This window comes from Falco rusticolus, chromosome 2, assembly GCF_015220075.1.
Source record: "Falco rusticolus isolate bFalRus1 chromosome 2, bFalRus1.pri, whole genome shotgun sequence".
Lineage (NCBI taxonomy): Eukaryota > Metazoa > Chordata > Aves > Falconiformes > Falconidae > Falco > Falco rusticolus.
Window position 1 is genome coordinate 56,684,923 of NC_051188.1, and position 22,191 is coordinate 56,707,113.

Genomic DNA, 22,191 nt, shown 5'->3' on the forward strand with positions numbered 1-22,191 from the left:
TTTTCATAACCTTTTAAAGTAGCTTTGCACCCTTTTGCTTTCCAAAAGCTTGAGTATCAGCAAAATGAAGTGAGAAGTCATACACATAAATTCATGGTACGGTGCTGTCTCCCTTAGTAAGTTTGCAGTGATGATTTCAGCTATTATTGAAAGTGTCTTGGTCCAACAGAAGATAATTGTTCTAGTGTGGGCACAAGTTGCGCTTCAGAATTTAGTGGAAGAATGTCAGCTTCTGAAACATTATGTAGTAGCCGTGTTCTGGCTGACACTGCATTATATCTTAGAAAAATAGAAGGGAAATAGCTTGGATTTTATACAGTCCTTTTACTATGTGAATCCCATGTATCTCTGGGTGCTTTAGTAAGGCAAGGTCTCAAAATGGAAGGTGGCAACGTATGTCCCTAGACTGATAATAGTACAGTTGTGCAGGGGCACCATAATAATGTGCCTTGTATGTATTTACACACCTGTACAGGAGTCAGGAATCCCAGTGCTAGCACGCTGTTGTACCCAGCTGTGTGCAGGCGGTTCAGCCTTGCTACGTACTTCTCTGGAGCTCTGTCAGTCCTGCGTGCGCAGCCTCTGCGTTCCAGCAGTGGTAGGTGGCGGGCTGGAAGTAGGTTGTGTTTCCCACTGAGATCCCGGCTTGCCAGTACTTCGCTACTCCAACGCTTGGCTGGGACAGAGGCAGCAGAACTGTTTACTTGCTGTGTCAGTGCTGGCAGAGAAGTCACTGGTGGTGCTCCTGACACAACCTCCTCCCCCTTGCAGCACTGAGAGGAATAAGCGCTTTTAGGCAGAGTATTTTTGTCACAGTATTTACAGTTCCATCTGCATGGACCTCAACTGTTCTGTAAAGTTCAGAACTTCTTCCTGATAAAGTGTGGGCTGATTAAAGAATCAGCTGGTTAAATATTAACAGGAGAGGGAACATTCTGTCAGCAGGCAACAAAGCTATTGCATACTTACTCAGCTGAGTGAAACTTCGATGTAAATAAGCAGCTTTAGAATAAGATATTTCAAAATCACTCAGCTTGCATGTAAAGGACTGACGTGAATATTTTTTTTAGTTAGACATTAATCGTTGTAATATATGTTTTGATTGTAACAGCAACAACCCAGTTGTCCTTGGTCCCAACAACTCTAACCTTCCCAGAATATTTGGTATAATTGCGGATGGTGAAATTCATGAAGCTATTAAACATGAAGATCCATGTACCAAGCGGTTGGCTAATGTTGTTCGCCAAGTGCAGGTAAATAAACACTTGCTTAGGTACGAAGGGAGTATTTAGAACCTACTTTGAGAAGCAACCAAACTATTAAACCGATTCTGAAAGCCTTGTCTCCTTAGAGAATAACGCTTCAACCAGTGATCTTGGAGATCCTTGGATGTTCCTTGAACTGTTAATGATAGAACTTGGTAACATTTGCACTTGAATGAAGTCTGTCTCTTTTGGTAAACTTCAAAACTTACCAGTTAAAAAAAAAAAAAGTTTTTAAGATATATGCAGCTAGACAGTTAACATACTAGCCAGTATTAGGTGTTTGTGGTTTGGGTTTTTTTCTGAGCCAGAAATTAAAATCTAGAGGTGTCTGCCTATCTCTGTATCAGTGAACTGTACTGCAGGATTTGATCCACCATGTGGTTCCTGTAAGGGTCCCCAGCACTCTGTGGTGACACTAATATAGCAGAGGCTTGGGATCTTTGCTAGACACTAAGTGCAAACCACAAGTAATTTTACTGCTGCCCTCTTTAATCCAGTGCAAATACCGGCGGCTGTTCAATGTTTTCCCTACCTTTGGGGAACTGCCTCGAGGTTCACTTCCTTTATGCCATAATGAGTCTTACGGTGATGGGTGATGGGTATGTCCAAGTATTTAAGCTGCATCTCTCTACAGTGTTTGAAGTGATAGTGGTCATACAGCAGGGCTGGTCCGGGGGCAGATGTTATCGGGTACATCTGTCATACTTGACAGTTGCAGCACCTAATGGTAGAGAGTAGTGTGCCTGGCAAGCACATAGCTTATAAAAGCGTGTAGAGGATTTGGAGCAGCAGCTGTTCAGTTACTGTTCGTTCTACCCGGCGTGCTTTGGCAAAACTCAGGTTCAAGAATTTTAGGAATACTTGATTTTGGAAAGGATTCACTTGGATGAGTGTATCAGCCTGTGAGATCCGTTACGTGTGGTAGAATATGATTTGTTAAAACAAGTAAAGGAACAAAAAGAATGAAATCAAGCAAAGTTTCAAAGTGAAAGGGTACAAGTGGCTGCTCTAGATTCAGGCTAACGGGTGTGAATCTTTGCTGTTAGTACTTAAAGTCTGGGTACGGAATTTTACATTACGGTATGCTAATGCATTTGCTCACTTTACCTTAAATGCTCAAGGTTAGTTGAATTTTATTTTTTAAATACAATGGCACATACATGTATTAGTCGTGTATAGCAAAGTCTTGTTTTGGCCAGGAATGGTAGGAACTTTAATATGGAAACGAGACTTCTGCATTGTTAAATGATTTACCTTCAGACTGTGGGGGGAAAAATCTTAAAGGTCATGTGTTTTTTTTAAAAACCACAATTTTAGCATACTGTAATGAATCCTGTCTCTCTTCACACATAGTACTTTGACTTTAGTAAATGTTTTATAGCATGGTAGGAACTTTAAAGGCTGTATAGTTGCTTACAGTCTGCCTGCTGCTGCTTCCCAGATTCTAGGCAAAAGACCTTTTTTTTTTTTTTTTTTTTTTTATGACCTCAGTAAGCTGTTCCACTGCCAGCATCTGACATGAGCAACATTATGGTCATAGTTAGTTAGAATGAAACATAAACTTTTCTCCTCATGATTAGGCATTGTCAGGCCAGAAATATTTCAGTGTAGAGTGTCAACTTAAATGTGTGTCAGAAATGCTGGAAGAGAACATTTAATTCTGCAGTATTCCATTATACATTGAGAATCTGTAATTCCTCATATTATTTAAAACTAAAAACACAAGCCCAAACTCAAGGACTTTATTTGAAAATTCTTACAAATTCCATGAATCTATTTTATTTTGATTTTTTTTAACGTGTGTGAGAAAAGGGCTTCATAACAGAGCTGAACATAAAATACACCAAAGATAAAACAATTTTTTTTTATTTACTTCAAGTATAGTGCTGTTGCAAAAGCCAATCTAAAGACCTAGAGCCAGTCACCTGCAATTTTTTTCTGTCCTTGTCCTTCTGAAGAAAGCAGGATCCCAGTTGCTTCCAGCTTCTATTGACAAGTGAATAAATACTTTTCCCAACCTTTTTTAATTTTCAGCATTTTCTGGTACTGTTTAGAACCAGTCCCTACTGACGGTGACTTTAAAAGCCAGTGTGTCAGCTGAGGGCTTTGGTAACACAGATGAGGTATACTGAGGGGCAGGCGAGCGTGGGTTTGCACTTACCTGGCTAGATGCTATGTATGTTGTCTTCTCTCCAGGAAATAATTTACCATTCCTTTCACTAAGGAGTAATGCCGTGTGCTGGCATAGAGTTTTGCACATACACACACAGTGTATGTGGCATGTCACGCTGTAATTGCAGCACTCCCTTCCTCTGAATGCGGTGCTGGTGCACCAGTGCCCAAAAGATACTCTCACATTTGGGCATGGTTCAGTTCTGCCTGAACGTTGATCTTGTAACAGCAGTGCAAAACAGAACAAATGGTTTAGGCTACAGTTAAGAGTGTCAATTGTCATTTGACCCACTTAGTTGTAGGAAGTTTCCAGGAGTTTCAAATCAATTACTCTGCTGCTGTTGAACCAGAGTGTGCCTCTGCTGAGCATTTTAGAGCATCTCCTGCTGAACCTCTGTAGGAAAGTGTATAACTGAAGATTTCAGTCTGTTCTTGCCGGCATGTATGTTGCAGCACTAAGCCCAGTGAATGTTGAGCTTTGTAAACGTAAGAAAGTTTAGCATGTGCCTTAGAAGCTTGTCAGCCTGCATAAAGACAACTTCTCGTTTGTTTTCTAGACATCTGGAGGACTGTGGACAGAATGCATATCACAGCTCAATGCAGATCAACAGGCAGCCATACAGGAGCTCCTGAACTCTGCTTGAAGGGCCTTAATTATCATCTGCAAGAAAACTAACTCCAAATAAACGTTTACCCTATTGTTTAGGTTTCTTTTGTTTCTTTTTTGAGTAAAACCAGAACTGTAGTGCGTGTAGGCCATTCTTCTGCAACCTACAGGCAGTGGCAGCAGGAAGAAGCATTCTTTCAGAACGGTGTTTAAATCGGTTTCTATCCCACAACACGGAAGAAGTTTCCTGTAAACCCTACAATAGCACTGAAGAGTATTTTTTTAATGGTATAAGCCATCCATACGATGGTGAAAGGGAAACAAGTTGAATTTTCTCATTAGACATAATGAATTAAGAAACAGCTTTAAGACCTTCAGCAGTAGATGTATATACGTTATAACAGATAAACGTTTCTCTACATCTAGTGTTAATTGTATTAATTGGAGTGTGAGTCTTTGTAGGGTAGAAAGTGTCCTTCTGCCCAACAAGTTAGTAGATCAAAAGATGAAAAACTGAAGACAAACATCGAGCATGAAGACCTCATTGATCGCACTTTCAGATTCCCAAAAACAACTTGTACAGTGACTCAATGAGGAAAGCTGTTCAGCTTCCAGCCCTTGAATGTGAAGTCTCTTTGGCATGTCTGACAGTATCTCATTCACTCCTCAATAAATGACATTGAAACACAAGAAGCTTGTGTAGAAGTTCAGTGATGTGTGGTTCTTTTTATTTCCTCTTGTGAAAAGATGCAAGTAACAAACTATACAAGTCATGATTTTATATTTAAAACTTTGTAAATTGTTGCCTATTACAGATTTTATGCATTTTTGTTTCTTTTTAACAAATTTTTCACCCGTGTAGAATGGAAACTTAATGGTGTTCCTTTTATGACAGTAAATTTACATATCTTGACTTAAAAATGTTTTTCATGTTCAGATGAAAATGTAGTGTCGTTCCGGCTGCAAGTGTGCAACGTGATCTGGCAGATACTGTTACAGAGTCTGTGTTTTGTTTAAAACAATCATGTAATTGATAGCCTGACCTGAAAGTACCAAAAAACTTTTCAGGTCCTTTTGGTGCTGCAAGAGCAATACATCATTTACCAGCTAACACAGCAGCAAACATAGTCTCGCATTTCTAGCGAAGGCGAGTGACGTTTTTGCAGTGTGTTACTCTGAAGATGTCCGTGTACGCATCGATCTTTAAAAACTTGTTTTAGTGTTCTTAAGTCAATCTCGATAGTCTCTTAAAATGTCAGTCTTTTCAAGGAGGGGGTGTAAGTTTTCTTTCTTTGTAACAAGAAAAGTTAGAACTTTTTACACGTAATAAATTCTTTTCCTACTAAAGAATAAACTTAGATTTGCCTTTCAAACTGTTTCAAAAAAAGCCCAATACAGAATGACATGTACCAAAACCAGCCCAGAACCATTATATCCAAATCTTTGTGAAATAAACTGCCTTAACCACATGGATTGACCCTGTAGTTTGTTTAGAGGCACCTGAAACAGCATAGCAAAGTATCTACTGGTCCAGTTTCCACTTCATTAAATGTTGTTAACCTTGTATTTATAGAAATCGAAGCATTCAAGCATCTGGAAAATGGACTGTTAAGGATTAGGTACCAGTACTGTGAGAGAACTAGTTAAGTCGGGTCAGTTGTCTTAAACACTGGTCCCGACCACTAAAGTGGGGCTGTGTCAAATCCATCATCTTTCTTGTTGCTGGTTTTTTAAGCATTCTTTATTTGAATTTCCACTCAGTCTAAAACATTGAAGTTTTTCCCTGCAGCTTTCTTCTCAAAGCTTCAGGCTTAGAATTTTTTTCTTTTCCCTTCTTTGTTCTAGCACTATGTGCAGAAAATAGTAGCACATCTGGTATTTCCCTGAAAGTACATCAGCTGGCTTTCTAATCTAAGAGCACAGCGTTTGAATTGCTATCCTAATGGACCAGCTTTAGCCGTCTTTCCTTCTTTTCAGTCCAAGTAAATGAGAACAAGAACTGGGAGATGGGGTTGCTCCGTGTGCCAGAGCTTGCAGAGAGCAACTTTGTGCAGTTGCTTCTACCTTATTAACAATCATTTTATCAAAGAAGAAGGCGCAGAGTGAGTCGCTGTGCCAGCCTGCCAGGTACGTTGGTACCAGGGAATACCCAGAGGTCTCGTCTTGCCTGTCCCCACTGAACGCGTCAGGGTTGATCCAAAAGCTGCTGGAGCATTTTCTGAACTCACTTAAGCTTTAAAAACTCTACACTCCCTTTCTACCTTTTTAAAAGCTCTCTGCATTTTTGGGTTCCTGAATTGATGCAGTACAGAATTTTTAAGCACTCAACCATTCCTGATCTTCCACAGAAGTACTGTTGCCCAAACAAAGTATGGTAGAACAGTAGCTTTATCTGCAGCCATCAAAAAAAAAAAAAAAAAAAAGTTATCATTGGGAAGGAGTTGAAGGAATCTCAACTGTGGTATGGGAAGAGCCATAGTTTCATTGCAACCATTTTTACTGAGTATAACTCCAGTCATGCTTTATCAAAATGCTCAGCTGTTGGCATTGGTAAGAGTTGTACCTAATGTAGCGTAAAGAGCACTGCAAACAAGAGCAGTGCTCTGTTTTGGTAGAACCAAGAGGTACTGAATCCACCCCTAGATGTCCGAGCAAAAGTATTCAAAGCTGTACTCAGTAACAAAACCCAAGCAGAAAACTCCCTGTGCTTTTGAACACGGTGTTCCAGTATTACTGTTTTATTACTTATTTAAGCATGTAACAGTAATTAGCATTCGTGAGCACGGCTTTCCAAAGTAGCTCATGTCCTGAAGCTTCGGTCAGTCCCCATCTAAAAACCTTTACCTGTTCTTACCATTCTGAAGGTGAAACTACTGCTCTTTGCAGCTCTGGGTTCTTCATGAAAGCTATCGATGGAGATAAAATGTCTGGTCTCCTTTGTCTGCCTTTCTCTACAAGATCTCTATCCCAGCCAGAACCAGGACAATCTCCCTGAGAATCCTGTGCAAAATCTGTGTAAGAAAATGATTTGTAGACTTCACAGGATTTGTGTGCTGCTGTGGCATTCTGTCACTGCTTTTTCTCTGCGGAAGCTCCAAAGCAATGCCAAGTGTAAGGGCTGGTATTCCTCAGCACAGAGCAGCTGCTGTTAAGCCAAATGTTGTCTGTTGTTCTCTACACAGCTACGTCTCTCAGTCTCATGTATGGAGTACCTGCATGAGGGTAAGATGTGTTGCACAGCTGGAATTTTAGGTGAAATAATTGAGGAAGGTGAATTTCCTGATGACTCTGTGTACACATGTATGTACTGGGTATGCGGCTGCCTTGGGCTCTTGAACTAGAGCTTTATTTTTGCTTTCATGGTATCTATAGGTTTGCACATATACACTGAGTCTTTCAAACACAGTGAGGGTGGTATTAAAAATAATACAAAAGTCAAGTATTTGCCACCCCACATACTTTTTCAAAATACTTTATAGTGCATCTTTGAGGAGCAGCCTTAGCCTTTGGTATTTAATCGTTCAATACGCTCTTATTTTGGTAGCTTAGCCAATTGTACTTGATTGTATGGAGCCTGATGGTCTCTTCCATTCTAAGAAATGCATTTATTGTCTTCTGAGAAGCAGCAAACAGGATCCAAGCTTCTGTCTAGTAGAGGTCCTTCCCCCTTTTTTGTTATCATGAAGGCGTTTGTATTTCTTCAAGAAAGAACATCTCTCAGGACAGCTTACCATCTGTTGAGACTTGAGAGGTATGGGCTCAGTATTGGATAAAAGTCATGGAATTCATCTCACCTGATCCTGGGTATCTGTAACAAAGTTTGTGCGTAAGTAATTGTCTGCCACCCTGTTCAGTGAAGGAAAACAGGCATGTCTAGACGATGATACATTTTGTCATAGGGAAGGGTTTGAGATCAAAGGAGACGACCACCTGAGTTGGTGCCGATAGGTGAGAAATTGTTACTATCTCGGGTGGTTCTTGGAATGCTCTTTATCGTTGGCAGTTCAGCGGCTCATTGAATAACCTCAGTAGTTGTACAACACAGCTATTCAGAAACACTTTGATTTCCTGCAATCTGTTATTTTCCTACTGCAAGAATCAACAAATTAAAAAAAAAAAATCCTTTCTGTAAGTCAGACAGCCCCCCTGCTGCCTTCTCATGTCAGCTTTTGAGGAGATTTCACCAACTTTTGAGGTGTTTCACATTGACAGGTAAATTACCTGCTATTTAATCCCTGTTCAAAGGTGTGATTTGGAAAAGGCTCCTGTTTCTGGAGGGTGTAAGGTACCTCCATCAACGTCTCTTTTTGTTGTCAAGTTAGTTAGATTGCTTTCTGGTTTGGGTTAGCCTCAGACTGACATACTATTAAAAGGTACAATAACAAGTTTGCGCCTCTTTGCCACTACCGAATTAATTTTCCTCTTTCACAGGAGCCTCATTCAGGAGACATTACCTACTGCTATAGCCCTAGATAAATTTACTTTGATCTTAGTTCAGGAAAAGTTTTCTACAGCCTGCTTTCTGATACAAGAGATGTGAGGAATGGAGACCCGTTTGGGACGTGAAAAAGCTGCGTCTTTCGTATCTTTGAATACAAAACGCTAAGCTCAGTAACAGTATCACTATTCCAGTAGAAATCTGGGTTTGTCTCTCGAGTTTTATTACACTTTTCTGTACCCCAGAGTATTTGCTTTTCAAAGGCAGTGTCTTGTTCATTCACAGCCCGTGGGGCCTAAATATTTGGTCTTTACATTTGTTACAAGTTCACAGGTTTTGCTCACGGAATTGACTCTGATCTTTCTTATTACCTGATGGAGAAGAAACCACATAGCCTTTCAGCTATTCTGAGTCTATTTAGAAAATCAGCCTGGGAGTGGCAGCCTGGGATGGTGATCTCCAAGAGAAGGTGGAGACAAGGAATGGCAATTTCTGTTCTGGGGAGACTTGTTTCTACAGCCTCTGTGAGATTTTTTTCCTGTCATTCTGGTTCAGAGCAGTGATGTAATTTTCTCTGTATGTTTCCAAGAAGGTGAGGTAGGGACCTAGTACATTTGAGTGAGTTTTGATTGTTATGATTTTGCTTTCTGGCTCCAGAGGCTGCCCATGACCTGGCTTCAGATGCAGAAAATTTTTGCAGGTGCTAAACCATGAAATCAAAACGTCTTTTGAGTTTAATATTGGTACCACTCTTGGTTTAAGAATAAAGCTAATATTACACTAGATGCACACAAGTATTTGGAGTTTCACTTATTTAGCAATAGCTACTGAAAATCTAACAGTAAGTAGTGAATGCCTTAAGGGTTAGTTGGGGGTGTGTGTGTGTTTTGGTTTGGCTTGGGTTTTTTTGAGGAGGCAGTGTTGTGTGTTGCTGCCAGCAAAGGGAGTTCAAAGCTCTCCTGAGGCACCAGATGAGCCATACTGGTTGTTGGAATAGAATTTTGGAATTTTCTTCCAGACAAGTGGGAAGGATGTATGTTGGCAGATGCTCCCCAGGGGACCGTTGTCCAGGGGTAAATAGTGAAGTGTTCCCAGTTTAGCAGTGACTGACAAGAATTACAAGTTTAACTAGAAGATCCTTACATGTTGCTAACACCATTGCAACTGCTTGCTACTGTTGTAATGGCCAATGTCTTTTGAGGGTGGGGAAGGAGGAAAAGGGGTATTTCTTCAACTTTTCTTCAGCTTACTATTTCTGCATTAAATGTGTGACCACTTTTTTCCTAAGTAGAACAGAAAGTTATATTTTAAATATATCTGAAGTATAGCTTTTCATGTAATATGTGCTGTTAAAAAAATGTTGTTCTTTAATAACTACATGGTCCTATCTTGCAGTGATAGGATTTGATGTAAATTAATTAAAAGGTTTAATATTCAGTTCATGTAACATCTTAAAAAACTAATGCTAATCTTCCAACCAAAAAAGCTTGGAATAAAATTCATGTTTTGGATTCAGGCCGGTGAAAAATGACAATAACACAAGATCTTAATCAGGGAAACTAACCTTGCCTGAATTACTTGAAGTAAAATCGTGCAACAACACCTTTTTAAAGTATCTGAGAATGAAATGCCAAGAGACATTTTTACTGTGGAGTTTCATCTGTTTAAGAGTTGGTATTCCTGGGAAAAAAACAAACAAACCCAAAAATACACCAAACCCCCCAAAACTGCTAATTTTTGTCGATAGTTACCATGAAGAAGCGTGTGGATGCAGTGGTTGCATTTCACCAGTTCTGCGCGCCAGCTAGTTTCTTCTGGCCAGTAGGTGGAGATGATACAATTGAATATTAGCAGGCCACACACTTGTACTGGGGAAGTTTGCTGCTCTACAGTCCCTAATTTTTGAGAGGGTGTTTCTTAGTAGGACCATTTTATAGGCAGTGTTAAACTGTACCTTCTGTTTGCTAGAAATGTGTGCACAGAGCAGGTAGTTTGTCTCGAGAAGTGCCTCTTGCAACCCTAGAGAAAGAAAACAAAGAGAAAGGGGGAGTGTTACATCAGTACAGGTTTAACCAGGTCTTCTCCCTACCCCTGTTTCTCCCATCATTAAAAAGTCTGAATAAAGTACATGCCCATAAATAAACACCTCACTGTAGAAGGAGACAACCATAGCAACTTTCTCCTTGCCACTATGAAGCCAAGCTCCGTCTTTGGGACCTGCCACCTCTTCTCACCCATAGGATAAGGAGGAAATGAGTTTCATTCAGCGTTGCCTGTGAGTCTCTGGGAGCAAGTGAAAAGGGATGGCAGCTGTGTGGATGAGCTCCTGAGGCTCTGTATTAACATCAAAAAGTATGGATTCCTGTCCTTAAAATGAGTAAAAGCTTCAAGACATTGCTGGAGGTGGCAGCAATGTGTGTGTGTGTGCAGCAGGTGTGATAAGAAAATACATTTCAAGTGAAAGTTAAAAAGGGTGAACTGGAAAAAAAAATGAAATCTGAGAAGATGGAGTCTTCATTTGCCCTCATTGCTATTAAAATGTTGCCACATAGTATTTATTACCCTTGGGGGGAATAAAGCCAACCAAACAAAAAAATAACCCCACAACCCAAACAAACTACATATAAAATGGCCTAGTCCAAACCTCCAAGTTGTAGGAATTGGACTTCTCATTAACTCTTTGAGTTTTCTGCCTGAGCATAAAACAGAACTGGGTAGTAGCTCACTGTAACTTCTGGTTTTTATATAAACATTTAATCATGTTTTACAGGTCCTAACGTAAGTGCAGTAGATAATTTTTGTCCTGCCTCATTTTTAAGCTATCTTGTCTGTAGTGTTTGTTTTGCTGGAATTAAGAGTCCCTTCTTAGTCCTATCGAAAGTACGGTCTGGTTTTGGTTGGTATGTTTTGTAGGTCTATTTTCCTTCTTTGACACAGCTGCCAATGATTTTCCTTACAAAAAGGACAAAGAAAATTCTAAAACCTTAAAAAAAAAAAAGCCAACAAAACCAAACAGCTTCTTGACAACAAATCATCTTTGTGTCTAAACTATGAGACTTGGACACCTAAATATTTTCTCTTGCCCTTATGCTGAAATATCAGCCCTAACTTCAAAATGCAAGCAAGCTTCTATCGGATCATCTAAAAAAGAATCTTAATTAATTTTCCCAAAAATCCTAAATTTTGCTGGTACCACTGGAATTATGGTGGAAGAGAATCATCGCTTCGGTTGGAAGATGGGCAATGCTGAATGACTTCAGGCTGGTTTTCATCTTCCTCCCTGAGGAGAGAGTTGAGCAGCATGTGCTGCAGTTGCCACCGCCAAGGCTGTTCTGTGTAAACATCTGTGTTCCTCTACCTTGACTTTGCATGCAGTCCTGATGCCAGTGTCGGATATAGCAGAACTGGAAAGGTTGAGAAAGAGGTGAGAGGTTTAAGAAGCATGCAGTGCAGCTGTCTGAGGTGAAACTAAAGAGGTTGGAGTCCTTCAGAATGGAAAAACATGACAACTCCAAGGGAAGTAGGACAGATCTCTACCCAGTTGTAATGTAGGGGGGGAGTAGGTGAATAGGGAGCAGTTCACTGTTTCTCATAACACAAAATTAAATGCTACCCAAATGAACTGTTAGACAGAATGTTTAAAACCAACAAGAAATACTTTTTCATACGCTGCAATTAAAGCATGAAACTGTTTTCTAATGAATGTTTCTGGAAGTGAAAAAAAAATTTTAAAAATCACACCAGTTATTTAAAGGGGTAGGTGTGTGAATGGTTAACAAGCAAGGTGCTCCTGAGGAAACTACTTGCTCAATAAGTTCATAAATCATCAGCTGTCAGATGCGGGGAGAGTAGGCTAGGGAAAGGATCACTGTACATTTGTCCCATTTCTTATATTCTTTCCCTCAGGCTCCCTTACTGTATCTCCTGTTAGACACCCGGCTCTCTGATCAGGCTTCACGTGGCCATTTGTACACATCCTTCATTACAGTGCTCCTCACTCCTTCCCTCCCTCCCTGGTTTTACGTATACAGATCGGACTCTCCTCACTATGTTTGCATAAGGCTTTGTAAGATACAAATAATTCTTCACCCAGGTTGTACAGGATCAACTAGAACAGGAATCACTTTGTATAAAACATATCTCAGTGCTAACATTCACGTAGACACTTGCTCTGAGGCTCAAGAGGGGAAAAACATTTTCTTAGCTTGATGCTGTTGAGCATTAGGTGGATTCTGAATAAAAGACAACAGAGAAATATATAATAAAATAAAACCATAATAAAATGCTCTGCCCTTTTTTCTTAGCACCATTTTGAAGGTGCTAATGGGTTTTTCATGTATTCAAATGTAGCAAAGCTGAAATGCTGAATTTTAGGAACTTGGACAAAGGATCAAAGTGCAGTAGAAAGTAAGGCACGCAGTGAGACTCTCTGGCTTTCCCTAGTAGAAGATTAAACCATTTTAATATTTGGGCAGTTTTATGAGAAATGCAGCTCCTTTGTTACTGATCTGCCTCCTTAAGAGGAGTGATTGCAGCAGGAAACAGGGATTAAGATTTCCTCCCCAGTGCCAGAGGGAGATATGGCACAGTACAGATGTGCAATACCCAGTGTCGTCAACAACTGCAGAGAGACTGTGGAGGGAGCAAAGTAAATAGCCAGTGGTGAAGCAATTGGAAATATCAAATAAAAGAATGCATTTAGGAATCTTAAAGCATGAGATGATAGGCATCTTATAATAGAGAACTGGTTAAATTTAGTAAAGACTATTATTAAAACTCCTGGTGCTTTAAAATATTTCCTGGGAATTATTCTGGTTAAGCCTGCCCTATTTCAGCAGAGTGAATCCAATCCAGTTATATATTAAGCTCACGTTAATTTTGAAACCTAAAATTTAAAAAATAAGATTATTTATCTTTTCTTTGTCGTTGATTCTATTGCAAATAGCAAACTATCACTACAGAAAATTAAGATATTTTTAAAGGACAAATGTATCCTAAAGCTTACTGATAGACCAGAAATGATTGATTTCTGTGTTTCATTATCAGAGCAAACAGTGAATCTCGCATTTAAAATACTTATAAAGTGGAAAATTGTACAATACACTGAAAGACTATGGAACACCGTAAATGCTGAGGGGAATGCAGACATGCATGACATGCAGATCACTAAATGAGAAAACAGAAAAAAATACTACTAACAACAGACATGAGGGATTTTTTTCCCTCCTAAGTAGAGTGGGATAATTATCTAATTGGAAGCAGTGGTAATGAATTATGAATGATTATATTAGGTGGAAAAAACTGGAGATGGGAAAAACTCATACCACCTTCGCCTGTATCCTGCATCTCAGAAAATTAAGAGACTGTAAACAAAAACTGTTCCCTGTCCATCTGTCAGCATCAGAACCTAGGAAACTGGGCAGCATTCCTCACTCACACTTAAAACTCCCCAGGCAGAGCCCACATTGCTACAGACACAGAAGAGGTTAAACAGGATCTTTGACAGTGATAGACCAGCTAATGCTTTTGCATGTGGCAGAACATGACCAGCCGTTCTGCGTATCATCCTCAGCAAGTTGATGGGAGCTGATGGGAGAAAAAGTGTATGCTTAATCTACCTGACCTTTAAGGAGAATTTTCCTTCCTGATTTGAAAGTAGACTGTAGCAGAAAGTAGACGATGCTATTACAGATTATTTCGCTCATCAGCAAAACAGAAATGATGCTTCATATTATTTTTAGTCTAAATTCTACTTTTTAGAGCAGTTATTTTGCTTTCATTCATTGGAATTTTATTTCTGAGAAACAGTAACTGCAGCAGATAAAAAATAATAAGCAGGAAAATAAATGCTTTTCAAGTCTCTAATAATTTGATTATTTGATTTTATTAAATGTAAATTACGTTCATCTTGCTAAGCTTTCTACAGTGAAATATATTTCTGTAAATTATTTAATACCTTCCACTTTCTCAACAGAAAGTTTCACAGATCCCTTTTGAAGAAGGAATTTCATTAATGATATTAAACCTCAATAGATGGCCTTGTTTCTCCTTGCTCTGCTATGTTTATCACATGGGAAGCAAATAAATTACTACCCTTAGAAGACCTGGCTTCTGGTCTGACATTTAGAAACGGGCTAATTTCAGAGGCTGCATTCTGAAATAGCAAAATCATATGCTGAATTGATGTTTGCTTTGACCGGTCTTACAGTTGCTCCCTCCAGCCAGATTTAGATGTTCTAAAAATTAAAACAGAAGAATATGACAATGGAGAAGACAGTAGTTAAGCCACCTGTTGTAACTAGCCATTGTAAAATTAAAATGTCTGTCATCCAGCATAAAGTTAGAAAGGACCCATGGGAGATCCTGAATGCGACAGAACACTAGGTAAGGTTTGCCCCCCACACACTTTAAAGCGGGGATTATCTCAGGAGGATTTATTCAGACACACTGATATGTTCCAGATGTATTCCCTTGCAGGAGGTCACAGCAAAAATTTTGGCGGGGGGGGAAGAGGAGAGCAAGAGGGTTATTTTCATGGGAATGTTTAAGTCTGATAATGCTAAACCCCATGTTTAGTGTTCTATATTCTTGTCATTTTAATATTTGCAAGGGGACTCTTTTCAGCTGTGTTTACTCATGGTGTAAATTCTGGGGGGCTGAAGAAATGGCATTTTTTCTGTTTTAGAATTATATTTGCTTATATCAGTCTAGGTACTTAACTGGTTCTTCTTCATCACAGTGTTAAATGGTCTCAAAATTATTTAATTAATTTAGTTGAACTGCCCTCTTGGAAAGTATCGCTTTAAAAAACAAAAAATATTTTTAACAATAGATAAACAGTTTGTGCTTTACAAAATTACAAAAGCACTGGAAGAGAATGAACTTTGGTGCTGGGAGTTCTACCCTAAACTCTGAATTCTAAGGGCACATTTCTATTTCAAACGACACATTTGGTCTTCTCCAAAGTAGTACTGAGAGATTAACGTGGTTGGTTTGTTGTTTTCTAAAAGCTACATTCAACGGGGAGGTTATGAGCTTTCATTCCTGCCCAACACACTACATCTTGCACGGCAGGCTCGATGGCACTTGATGAAGGCGGCAGCATTTCTTCAGTATTATTTTTATTTGTTACTCAACATGTGAAATCTTTTCATAGCTGCAAATATTTTCTCTTTTCATTATTACTTCTCTCTCCTCACCATGACAGAAGAGGTACATTGTTTCTGATGGAATTACTGGCATAGAATACATATTTTTGTCCTGATATTCACTGTTCTTTTTCCCTTCTTTTGGCAAAAAAGGTAAAAATGGATTGTAGGAGAGGAAACCTGAATATGAATAGCAAAAGGATGTTTGATTATTTATTTTTTTACAGTCCTGTGTATTTTTCCTTGACTTCTATTTTCTTGAAAGTACTGATATTTGTAATTTGCTAAATGATGATTTTATAGATAATCATAATAAATTTTTATTAATGTTTTCATTTACACTGCAGTAGTTTACAATTTTGTCCATTAATGAATACTTGGAATCCTCGGTGTCATTTATAATATGAGCCTTTTTTTATGCTTGGATTTGCAAAAGGGAAAAAACAAGCAGGAAGCAAGTATAAGCTGATGCAATCTATGTAACTTTTGAGGAGCATAAATTGTTCATGAATTTCAAGTGAACATTTTAGCTCTGAAGTTTCAGGGATGGTTCATCCATTAACTGTTGCACTGATGATCATCTTAGCACAGATATGCAGCTAACGTAACAAATGCATTAATCCTGAAACAGGCAAACACGTTGGACAATACAAGGTAAATATGTCAACACTTAAGAGAAGTGATGTTGTATGGTATTACTACTGAGGTTAGGGAGAGGGGCTTGTTCCAACAGCTTGATACACAAAAGCTCTCTTTCTATAAATTGTGAAGGACTGGCGAAACTTTTGCATACACCATCAAAAGGATTTTCTTTTAATTCATGATATTATACACCTTGAGCAGGCAGTAAACAAAATCTGTTAATTAGCTTGCTCCAAGTGCTTAAATGGCTTCTTTTCAAGGGTTGAGTGTTTCTTTCACAGGGAAATCCTGAAGTAGGAGAATGGAAATGGGCTCCTTTACTAACTGGTTAATATTTATTAGTTTTTTCCTTCAAAACTTAAGACATGGTCTACTGCTAGTATTATACACTATTATGAAAACTGATAATTACCACTGCTTGTAGCTATAGTTTGATGTTGCATTCTGATGTGGAAGCAAGAAAGACATTCGTAGTAACTCTTATCAGAAAAGTTAGTTGTATAATTATCTTAACAACTGATGACTGTAATAATATTTTGAGAAGATGAATAAAAATATATTGCAAGCAAAAGCCACTGAAATGGTGGGAAGCATGTATGCTAAGAAACATGTAATAAAAATAATGGTGAAACGATCCTGAAAGAAATGGATGGATAATTCTGTCATACTCTTGCACCGAAATTAGCAAGAACAGATGAGTTAACACAAGTTAACATAAAGACATATGAGAGAGAATCTAAAACTGACTAATCAAATGCCATAGGTTTGCAAGATTGAGCCCCATTTATATAAGAACACACTGATAAATCTAGCACAAAAGTATTTGCTGAAAGGGTCTTTGAAACAAAATTTCAGGCTCCTGGGAAAACATCTGTGGAATGTTTTATGAAAAAGAATTACTAGACAAAAGACATAGCTGAAATATACAGATTTAGACTAGGGCAGCATCTCAGCTTCTTGCCTTAATAAACCACAGAAAAAACATTTGAACTCAACACATATTTTAAAGTAGTTTACAAAAGAGGCATAGATTTTAAGTCCAGAAGGACCACTGAAGCATCCAGTCTGCCCTTAGTGTAAACCAGACCAAAGAGCTTAATCTGCATACTTGGGTTTTGAGTCCAATAATTTAGTTTTACAAATTACATAGAGGAGCAAACAAGTTACCACATGGCAAGTGAAAATAGAATTTGCAAGTACTCTGCCATAACTGCCTGCATACATGCAGACCTTCTAGAACCTCATAACAAATACGAGAAAATGTCAACGGAAAAATAACCACAAATCATTCCAGCATAGGAGAGTTGTAAAAAGTGAAAGCTTTCCGGAGATACTTGCATTCCATTTTAGCTGTTGCTATTCCTTTCCTAACAAGGAAAAAGGCAGAAGGCACAGAGAGGCAGTCTCCCAAGACAACAGAAGCCTTTTAACATATTTCCTTCCTTTCCTTTCCCTTGGGTTCTCTCTTATCAGGTAAGGCAGAAATGAATGATCATGCCAGCTTGGTCTTGCTTAACATGAAATCCAATTCCAGCTCTTCTCATCTTTGTCAGCAGATGCAGACAAAGCTTATTTGTTTTCTTTCAGAAACATGAACTAACTAGAACCATTTTTCTAATTTCAGCGACTTTTCAAAAACAAACGCTGTTTCCCTCAAATTCTCCTGTTTATTTGATGTCCCAACAAATTCCACATCTTACTCAACAGGGAAGCAACATAACCCTACACACTACTGGAAACTAACAGCAGCAATGAGTGCTTTTCTAAGCAATCACATCAGAAAAGTGCAACTTGCTGCCGTGTGTAATTTACAAGAGAAAAATCTGTTTTAGAGAAAAACTGCTTAAGAAATGTGGAGAGCATCAATGGGAATGGATAGGTGAAAGATGGCTTTATAGCTGACTAGATAAACATCAAGAGACGGTAAAGAAATCTTCTTACATGTCAGTCCCTAGTTGTCCTTGATACCTTCAGAAGATACAGGAATGAAAAGGTTAAATAAATAAACACATGCAAGCTTGTCCCTGGCTCCTGGAGAAATGACTGACATATTACCATCTTTGACGCTTCAGTAAGTATACTGTTCAAGATATTATTTTCGCTGTTGCTTTTTGGAGCTCAGTAATAAATGATAAGTAGCTGCAGGGCAACCTGTTACTTCTGTTCAGTACTGAAAAATGTTTCAAGGTCACTCAAACTTGGAAGGCAGGAGAGATGACCTCACTCATTTGTAGATTACAACAACTCTTTTGTTAGGTGTGAATGAGGCATTGGTGATCTGGAAGTGTACATAACAAGCACCAGGAAATTCTAAATGCTACCATTGACCCTTGCACTGCTGCTCTTACCCTAACTGCACCTTAAGTAAGAGTTAAAGCTGCTGACTAAATAAGTATTTGGAAAGAGGCAAGCTTTTTTATTATGTCGGTGCTTTTAGCCACAGTTCAGATGGTCAGGCAGTTGGGACTAGATGGTTGCCGTAGGTCCCTTCCAACTGAAATACTCTATTCTAGTCTGTATTGTCAAAATGAAAACATAATCTTTCTGCGTAATTTTCTACAGACAGACCATGCATTTTGTGTGAAAAAAGTCCGGGAAAATAATAACTGCTATCTTGTCAAGTATTGACAGCTAAAGGCAATGTCCAGCCTTTCAGTCAGTAACGTATGTACTTCGGTTAAGGTGTCAGGGCTGACCAAAGAAATAAAGTTATCTTGTTCTTACTAGGTTGGCTGGCATACGCATTGAGGTATTTGTAGTGAGGCGTGTGTGCATAGAGGCATCGCTGTGAACAGAGCAGTTGTCTTTTGGGGGTTAACCAAGGCCAAGGCTTATACAAAAAAAAAAAAAACCAAACAAACAACTGCATTGACATATCATTTCTCTTTCCTCCAGAGATTAAAAACTAGAGATAGTAGTTTGGGTCCTCAAATGGTCTTTAAATGCTAGGTGCTCAGAAGGGTTACTTTATAAATACACACCTAGTTTACTGCTCCCTCCTGGGTCACCGACAGAACTTCAAAGATTTGAAGTGTCTCTCCTGCATCGTTCAGGGGAGCGGGTGTGCACCACTCAGTCTTCTTCCTGAAAAAAGACATCGGGTAAAAGACTGGAAAAGGCTTAAAGAGATGCACACCCTAACACTTAAGTTACGCAAACAGATAGTATTATAAGAGCTGCTGTTTACAGACAACGATGTGGTCCTAGGTGTGACAGCCGTTTTGCTATAGCTCCCAATCTCGGAGAGAATGTACAGGGTCTCTGTAAAGGCACACCCCCAGCCCTGGGCTCTGCCCGGTGCTCTCCTTTCCACTCGTGTAGTGGAGACGGTTTTGAGAGACAGCCCTTGAAGCCCGGATTGCTACTACTTGTTAAATAATTCTACAGTGCTGTGATCTGTGGCTGTCCAACGAGGAAGAAAACACAGGTTACTAACTAGTAACCGCAAATGCGAATACACTACCTATAAGCCCAGTCCTTTCGTTTCTCCGGCGTCTCAGACAAGCACCTGGCAGTATGGTGAGCGGGGAGGGCTACCTCTTTGTCACTCAAGCTTCGGTCTTTTCTCCCTCGATTCCTGAAGCCTCCTCCTGAAGCAGGAAAGCTGGGGTGCTAATGGGTTTGCACAGCCCCCCGCGGCAATGTCCCGGTTCCTCCTGAACGAGCCGCCCCGAGCTGCGCAGCCCCTCGGCCGAGGGGAGCGGGACAGCTGCCTCCCCCGGGGCACAGCCCTCCTACGGGCGGGCCGTGCCCCGACGGCACCGGCCCCGGTCCCCCGGCCCCACAGCGAGGGGCGGCGAGGGCGGACGGGCCTCCGGCCCCCGGCGCCGGGGCAGCAGCCGGAGGCGGGGAGCGAGCCGCCCCCCGCCCCTCCGCCGCGGGGCTGCAGCCTGGCTTAACCCTTCCCTGACGCCGCGGCCACCTGGGCGCTGCAGGCTCCTTCTGGTGCCCGGGAGGAGGAGGAGGAGGGGGCGGGTAGCCGGACCCCCCCCGGCACCGCAGCGGCGCAGGGCGGTGGTCGCTGCTCCTCCCCCCTCCCCGCGGCGGGCTGCCCGGGTACCTGCGGCCGGGCGCCACGGCCGAGGCGGGCACCCCGCTCCTTGCGCCGCCGGCAGAGCCGGGCCGAGCGGCCATGGCGAGCCGCCGCCTGTGAACGCTGGAGGGGGCTCTCGGCCGCCTCCTCCCGCCGGCGGCTCCCCCTCCGGGAGGGGGCAGGGTTAGGGGAGGTGCAGCCGCGGCAGCGCGGCGAGCGGCGTCCAGTTCCCGCTCTCCCTGTCTGCGGGCGGCAGCAGGACCCCGGTCTCCGTCGCCGCCTGTCCCCTTTCTCCTCAGTGCCCGGCCGGGGGGGCTTCCGCGGCTGCAAAGCCGGACATGGCGACCCTGCTCCTGCGAGTCCCCCGCTGTCCTCCTCCCCCCGCCGCCACCACTCCTGCCTCCGCCTTCTCCTTCTCCTCCCCGCGGAGCTTTTAATGGCTCGGACCTCCGGCGGCCAAGCGCGACTGCCCCTGCACCAGCCGCAGCGAGGAGAGCCGGCGGGAGCCCGCGCCGCCCCAGCCCCGCGCACGGTAAGGACGGCACGGCGAACAATGGGGCCGGGCGGGAGCGGCTGCGGGTGGCGCCCGCCCCGCCGGGCACCGCGCTGAGGGCTGCGGGACCCGCCCGCGGGGCGGCGAGGGCGTGAGCGAGCCGGCGGCCGGCAGCGCAGCGACGCGGCCGGCAGCGACGCCCCTGGCACCGCCGCCCCCTCCCCGGGCGGTGACAGCCGCGGGGCCGCGCTGCCCGGCGGACACCCCGCGGGCGGCGCGCTGCCCCGCTTAATCCCATTACCGCGGGTAATCCGCGGGGAGGCACCGCGCCGAGCGGCGCCCGGAACGCCGTCCCCCCCCCGCTTCCCCCCGGCCACCGCGGCCGGGCGCAGTCCGGGCGGCGGCCAGGGCGGTCGCTCAACTTGGTGCCTTTTGTTTCGCCCCCCCGGGGCTGAGAACCCGACCCCGGCGGCGGGGCGTCCCCGCGGCGGGGCGGGAGCCCTGAGGGAACGCTCGGTGACGGGCGGCCCCGGTGGCCCGAGGGGAGGTTTGGGCCAGGCCGGCAGCCGGCGGGCAGGCCGCGCTGCGGGGGGCGGCGCGCCTCCCTCCCCACCTCGGCCCCAGGGCGGCTCGGGCGACCGGACAGCCCGGCCCGGGGGCGGTGGGTGTGGGCGCGGGCCCGCCGCCGGTGCCGCCCCCCGGGTTGCGGACCCCCGGGTTCCCTGAGCGGCGGTAGCGGCCGCTGCCCGGTGCTCCTCCACCTTCACACCCGGCCGGGGCACGCCGAGGTGGCTCCCTCGACGCCTCTGCCTTCGCCTCACCCGTGCCCAAGCTGGGGCTTTGCCGCTTTCAAAACCGAATGTTTCCCGCTCTGCAGCACGGTCGGCCTCGAACGGGCATGAACTGCTGCGGGAAGTTCTGAGTAAACAGAAGTTTATTTTCAGAGCGGGAGCTTGTGTGTAGTAGGCCTTATCTTCTGCGATTCCGCTGCTTTTTTTTTTATTTTTTTTTTTTTATTTTCAGCAAACGCAAACTCTGTGGCATTTTTTTTTAAGTTGCTGGATTTACTTGGTTGCTGGCATGAAATAAATGACGTGTGGAGCGTATCTTTTTCTGTCACAGCCTTCTTACCAGGGTTTTGTTCAGGGTCCCTGGGGAGGGGGAAGATCATTGCTCTAGAGGAACAGTGTTGCTCATCTGGTTTATTATTCGTATCTCTCAGACGCTTTTACTTTTGCTTCATGTATTGCTCCCAATGTGTATTTACAGCAAGCAGCTCATGTTGGAATCAAGCCAACAACAACAAAAAAATAAATTCTGAAGGAATCCAGTTCAGAAAAGCCCCAAACGTTCTCTTGAACTACGGTATCCCCTTCCCCTGCTTGTGGATGTT

The 22,191-nt window shown here is 42.5% G+C and overlaps 3 protein-coding genes and 1 long non-coding RNA gene across 5 annotated transcripts in view; 2 read left to right on the plus strand and 2 right to left on the minus strand.

Moving 5' to 3' along the window:
* Positions 1–4,754, plus strand: part of IPO5 (importin 5) — a 44,940-nt gene extending 40,186 nt beyond the window's left edge. The window contains exons 25-26 of the mRNA XM_037376003.1: positions 1,112–1,253; positions 3,995–4,754. Of these exons, the coding sequence (XP_037231900.1) occupies positions 1,112–1,253; positions 3,995–4,081 (229 nt within the window). The 3' untranslated portion in view covers positions 4,082–4,754. The remainder of the gene's footprint in view (positions 1–1,111; positions 1,254–3,994) is intronic.
* Positions 4,751–20,097, minus strand: LOC119142733. 2 transcript variants are annotated; one of them, XR_005102401.1, is made up of 4 exons: positions 19,736–20,097; positions 19,254–19,356; positions 10,437–10,501; positions 4,751–7,852 (listed from the first exon to the last, which is right to left on the minus strand). It is a non-coding gene; the product is annotated as an uncharacterized LOC119142733 (long non-coding RNA). The 2 variants fall into 2 exon arrangements; XR_005102400.1 differs by having other exon boundaries at positions 10,234–10,501.
* Positions 20,098–20,167: 70 nt separating this feature from the next.
* LOC119143537 (basic proline-rich protein-like) lies at positions 20,168–22,079 on the minus strand. Its single transcript, XM_037377911.1, has 2 exons — positions 22,066–22,079; positions 20,168–21,716 (listed from the first exon to the last, which is right to left on the minus strand). Exons 1-2 carry the CDS (start codon positions 22,077–22,079, stop codon positions 20,168–20,170), a joined length of 1,563 nt encoding a protein of 520 aa, XP_037233808.1.
* The window catches only part of FARP1 (FERM, ARH/RhoGEF and pleckstrin domain protein 1), a 213,855-nt gene continuing 212,179 nt past the window's right edge, over positions 20,516–22,191 (plus strand). The window contains exon 1 of the mRNA XM_037377826.1: positions 20,516–20,837. The gene's annotated coding sequence lies outside the window, so the exon portion shown is untranslated. The remainder of the gene's footprint in view (positions 20,838–22,191) is intronic.